General features: G+C 62.6%; 1 protein-coding gene across 1 annotated transcript in view; it reads right to left on the reverse strand.

Moving 5' to 3' along the window:
• The window catches only part of Sh3tc1 (SH3 domain and tetratricopeptide repeats 1), a 26,634-nt gene that overhangs the window by 15,101 nt on the left and 5,993 nt on the right, over positions 1 to 5,540 (reverse strand). Inside the window, exons 5-10 of the mRNA XM_033758785.1 lie at positions 5,064 to 5,169; positions 4,721 to 4,867; positions 4,099 to 4,282; positions 3,314 to 3,390; positions 2,878 to 3,073; positions 99 to 232 (exon numbers count right to left, since the gene is read on the reverse strand). Of these exons, the coding sequence (XP_033614676.1) occupies positions 99 to 232; positions 2,878 to 3,073; positions 3,314 to 3,390; positions 4,099 to 4,282; positions 4,721 to 4,867; positions 5,064 to 5,169 (844 nt within the window). The remainder of the gene's footprint in view (positions 1 to 98; positions 233 to 2,877; positions 3,074 to 3,313; positions 3,391 to 4,098; positions 4,283 to 4,720; positions 4,868 to 5,063; positions 5,170 to 5,540) is intronic.

Raw genomic sequence — 5,540 nt, forward strand, 5'->3', positions numbered from 1 at the left:
CGCGGCTCCCGCCTCGTCTCCGCGCCTTTCACCCAGCCACTGACGCCCCGGGTCTCTGCCTGGGGACCCCCGAGAGTCTGCGGCCCGCCCGCACCTACCCAGGCTGTAGGCGGTGCACACGTCCCTGCCTGCCATCCGGCCCAGCAGCTGCTGGGCGTCGTCCTCGGAAAACCGTCCCGCGCTGCTGAAGAACGACCGCTCCTCCGCGTCCAGGAAGACAGCGTCCTCCAGCCTGCAAAGAGCGAGGGCGTCTGCTGTGCGCAATAAAACACGGCAGCTCCAAGCGCTGGCCAAGGCAGCGTCACTCACGCCGACCCGCTGGCCTCCACGGGAGCCGGGGTCCAGGCACCTTCCCGGGAGGCGGCAGAGATCAGGCCAGACCCACAGGCTGGCTTTCACCAGCAGCCTGAGGACGCCTGCTCTGCCTCAGCCTCCATGGGGAGAGACCCCCAGGGAGCTGGCGTCAGCCTGCATTCTGTCTCCTTGTCCTTACCTTCCAAAATCCACCGACCCACCCCTGCCTAGGGGAAGCTGTCCTGCTTTCCCCGAGTCAAGAACATAAGCCAATTTGATCAGCAACTTGTCTTTCAACACAAGTCAACGTTTCACAGTTAAAACCCGGTTCTACACCTCCTTTGACAGTCACTACATACCCAGAGTGAGATGAAAAGGACAGATGCCCCAGAGCAGAAAAGCCCATGAGTTGGGAGAGAAGTGAACTCCTGTGCAGCCTTCAAAGCCCCTCCTCAAATGTCCCCTCCCCTATGAAGCCTGCTGTGACAGTGGCCCCTGCTCCTTGTATAGCCTCTGCCAGTGCATCCCATGGGGCTCAACAGAAAGAAAGAGCTCATGAGTGACCCATAAAGTCAGAGAAAGGAAACAATGGAGAGAGGCAAGTTTTGCCTCTACAATTAAATTTCCAGCATATGAAATTGAAATGCAGCTCAGTGATGAAGAAAATGCTAGAGCAGGGGGCGGCACATTCTACAACATGACAGTTCCTGCTCGTCAGAAATGTCAGCACCCAAAGACGAAGCCGGATTGAAAACTGCTGCAGATGAAGGAGCCCAGCCAGGCCGGCTGGAGCACTGGGTGGGCCGGGGATCTTTTAAGTATAAAGGGCACAACCCAAGCGTCTGGCAGAGACGGAATGAGGCCTGGGACGCTGGCCGGCCACAACCTGTGGTTGGCATGCAGGCGACCAGGTCTGAGGCCCCCACCCTGTGTTACGAGGGGAGTGACATCGAGCTGGTGACACAGGGTTCAGAGAACAACGGGGCCAGCTGGTGCTGCCACGTGGGCAGCAAGGAGAGTCACTGCTCTGCAAGTCTCTCTGAAGTCCTCCCGCAAGGCCGTGCGTCAGAGCCCAGGGGAAACGCAGGGTTTGGACTCGGAATCAAGTCCAGAGTGACCTCGCCACTCCTCTGGGTTGGCAGGGAGTAGATCCGGGCACCCCACACGGGTCCCAGACACAGTGGGGAGGCGGGGGCCCCACAGATGTTCAGGCCAGGGCCGGGGTCCCCAGGGTGTGCAGTGGAACCAGCCAGGCTGGGAGTCGGTAAGAACACGAACTTCAGTTCGGACACTTACGAGGAGGGTCGGCAGGGACAGGAGCAAGCACCTAGAGTCTCCAGCCAGGGCCCTGTGGACCCATGGCGGCCGTGGACAGAGCGCACCACCCTCCCCGGGAACCCCAGCTTCCCCTGATTCTGAAGGGCAGGGGCAAGGAGCACAGAGGACTAATGGGGAGAGGGTGAAGGGGTCCCGAAACAGCCCCGAGGTTCTGTCTGAGGGGCATAGGCTGTCGCTGTCCTGTGTGCGAGGGGTGGCCCATGGCGGCAGGATGGGTAAAGGCAAAGTCCGCACCCATGTCCCAGGCCCTTGGGCCACAATGACATCCTAGGAAGCCGAATTCTTTCCGGGGTGGGCACAGCCGTCCCTGACCACCCCAGATCCCCCACTCTCACCCAGCCGTTGCCCTGCCTGGGCAGTGATGAGGTGACTAGGGAGGCCTCCCCCAGGCCTTGGGGACAGGCTGGTCACGGACAGGGTGGGGGCTCAGTCAGGGGACGGAGCGGCCTGGGAGCAGCGTCCCCGGGGACAAACCATCGCAGGCAGATGGGACAGGGGCCTTGTGAGCAGGGCAGAGGGGTCACGAGTGTCAAGCAGCCTTGTTAGAAAGGGGCGAGCTCCTGGGCGCAGTGGCGCACACCTGTTACCCCAGCACTCTGGGAGCTGAGGCGGGACAATTCCAAGTTCAAGCCCAGCTTAGGCAACTTAGTCACTGAGCCACCCTGTCTCAAGTAAAAGATAGAAAGGACTGGAGTTGGAGCTCAGTGCAAGGCTCTGGTTCAGCCCCCAGCACTGAGGGGTGGGAGTCCAGCTGTCTAGCAGAGCTGGACATGGGGTGAACTGATGGCCAGGGAGGACTTTGACACTGATGGTCCCCAGGGCCTTGAAAGCCAGGGCAGAGCTTTGCTGGGCTTTAAGAAGGGTGGCTGGTGTCCCCCAGATTCATGACTACTGGGACCCCTGGTGACAGGGTAAGGAAAGGCCAGGCAGGAGCAGGGTGGCCACGGTACCACGGCAGGTGCTAAGACAGAAACAGTCAGTGCAGAGGGGAGGCTGCGTGAGCACAGACAGGGCTTTCTGGGGATGTGGCAGAACCGGGAGGGCCAGTCAAGAAGGCACCCGAGCCTGCAGGCCACAATTCCTTTCCCCATGGGGACTGAGGTCTGTGCCGTGAGCCCTGGGGGTGGCACACATGGGCTCACAGTCACAGGGGTCCCTCCTGTGAGCCCTGCAGGAGGACGGAGGCCCCGGGGCCGGCAAGCAGGGGCAGTGGGGACGGGTTCGGAAGGGGCCTCAGCCACTCACTTGGTCGCGGGGTCCTGCAGGCAGATGAGACTTGAGGGCACAAAGCCCACGCAGCCCGAGGCCACGTGCCGGCCCAGGCACCAGGGCAGGCCAGGCACATGGGCACTGAGCAGCTCTAGGAGGTCACCAGCATGGAGTGACAGCTCTTCAGGGCCTGAGCTCTGCCAGTCGGCCACCGCGGAGGCCCAGCCATGCCCTGTCGGAGGAGACCATGCACTTGGGGCCGGGCCATGCCACGCACAGCTCCCTCTGCCCACAAGGGGTCTCTGCATTCAGTTTTTGCCTATGGAGGCTCAAAGGGGGCGTGATCTGGGAGCCTGGAGCCCAGCTTCCTGTTCTAGCTTGGGAAAGGCCCATGGCAGACACAGGAACTTCTGGGACACTGGTGTCCCCACCCCAGCTCCCCCACTGTGGAAAGGCCCACGGGTACACTCACCTACCAGCAGTGTGTCGGGAGCCCCAGGTCCATCCTCAGAGTCGGCAGCGGGGTCCCAGGGGACCCTCAGAGCCCACCTGGGACAGGGAGAGGGGTCTGTGCTGCAGGGGCAGCTTGCGGCAGAGGCGTCTGTGCTCTGCAGGCCCCCCGGCCCCTCCAGCACAGGCAGATGACCTGCCCAGGTGCGTGCAACCTCGGGCCCAGCCTGTGTGGAGCCCACCCTGGCTCTGCTGTCTCCCTGCCATGTGCTGGGACAAACTGCTCCTCTCTCTGGGCCTCAGCTGCTCTGGCCAGGAAATAGGAAGCTGGACCAGGTGGTCAGCAGCCCCTCAGGAACCCCGTGGCCTAAGAATGAGCTCTGCACCTGGTGGGGACCAGTGGTCTCAGAACACTGGAGGGTTCTCAGGAGAGATGCAGAGCCGCAGCTGCCTTTTCACCAACACAGTAAATCAGCTCACTGACTTTCTCTTTCTTTTTTTCTGACTTTCTCTCTTTGCCTTGGCTGCCAGGAAGCTCCCAGCCAAGCCAGCTCCATGTCCAGTAAGCGACCAGCACTTGCATGTTTCCTGGCCTCACGTCCCCTGGCTTTGCCTGTACTGAGTCTGCATTTGGCAGTGTGGAGCGCACACTGCACTCTCCTGTGCCCTCCAAACCCAGGACAGCTCTGCCAAGTTGATGCAAAGGCAGCCCAGGCCTGGAGAGGTGGGCCTGCCATGGCCACAAGGCCTGGGCGTCCCTGGGCCCTACCCAGAGCAGCAGGGAGAGACAACGGGGCTGGTACCTACTGATGGAATGGAACCAGGGGCTGGTCCGGGGCCACGCCGGGGCCGGGGGCTGAAGAGTCTGCGGCCAGGGTCCCCTCTCCCTGGGGACCCCCTGAAGCCCATCTGCGGGGCTGCATCTTTCCCGCTGCCTGGGTGCCAGACCTCACTCTCACGCGGTTGTCAGGACACAGGACAAAGAAGGGCCCTGCAAAGGGACAGGTGTCATGGGGAGCACACTGCCCACCCCAGGCAGGACCCCCATGTCCCCATCCTCCGGGGCCCCAGCCCCACCTCCACTCGCCCTGTGGGGCCGGCTCAACCTCAGGCTCTCTGGGCCTCAGTTTCCCCGACTGTGCCACTCAGGGCCAAACTTTGTCCCCCAAAGCTCTTTCTGCTTGGGCTTCCACAGAAGAGTCTGGACGCAGCTGTGCACCCCACAGCCCTGGACTGGGGGTCCAAGCACACGAGTCAGGGAGGGCGGGGCTCCGCACGGCTGCTCCTCCCTCCTGCTCAGACCCTCATCTCTGGCTGCCAGCACGGTCATAACCGACAGTGGCAGGAGTCAGATGCAGGCCCCTCCCACCCCAAACTTGCCCTGCGTCCCTCACCCAAGTCACAGCTGCCCACACAGCACGGAGCCCACCTTCCTGGGCGAGAAGGCTCTCCTGCATCAGCCTCAGGGCATCCTCGTCCACCTGCACACGGATGGCTGCCTCCTCCTCCTCCCCGGGTGCCAGCAGCCAGAAGGAGGCGTCCACCAACAGGGCCTCCAGGCAGTGGTGTGTGAAGCCTGGGAGGCCACACGCAGTCACTGGCTGCTCCATGCACACCAGGCCCGCGAGCCCCGCAGCCCCTCTCTGCCATCACCTGCCCATGTGACCACGGCCACCCAGGAGGCTGCAGTGAGCCCAGCCGTCCTGCAGGGCCGGCTGACGCCCTGTGTCCTCCTGGGCCCTGCTGCCCAGCCTGGGAGTGGCCCCACTCACCAAGGGCGTGGTAGGTGGAAAACTTCCAGATCTCCTCAAAGGTCTTAAAGGTCACCACGATCCGATCCTGGTCACTGTGGATGGACAGCAGCCTGGCTGAGAGTTCCTGGGGAGAAAGGAGCAGACGCTGAAGACGCCAGTGGCCTCCAGTCAAGGGCTGTGGCAAAGTGGCCTCGGCTGGGGACGGCAAGTGCAGAGTGGGTTTCCTTGCAGCCCAAGCCTGCTCCTCTCTTGCTCCCAAGCCAGCCGTGGCTCCCATTGCCCCAGGACCAAGCCCAAACTCCTTTCTAGGTCTCTCTGCTCCAGCCCCTCACCCTCTACTCCACTGCCACTCCACTGCCTTAACCCTTCCTGCGCAGAGCAGCACCAGCCAGTCTCAGTCGGTTCCCTCGGGTTGTGCTCTCAGAGCCTCTCTGGCCTCAGTTTCCCCATCTGTGCTATTCCGCCCACAGGCCACTCGGGTCCAGCTCTGGCCCC

The sequence above is a fragment of the Fukomys damarensis genome, unplaced genomic scaffold, assembly GCF_012274545.1.
Source record: "Fukomys damarensis isolate Sample0158 unplaced genomic scaffold, DMR_v1.0_HiC HiC_scaffold_35, whole genome shotgun sequence".
Classification (NCBI taxonomy): Eukaryota; Metazoa; Chordata; class Mammalia; order Rodentia; family Bathyergidae; genus Fukomys; species Fukomys damarensis.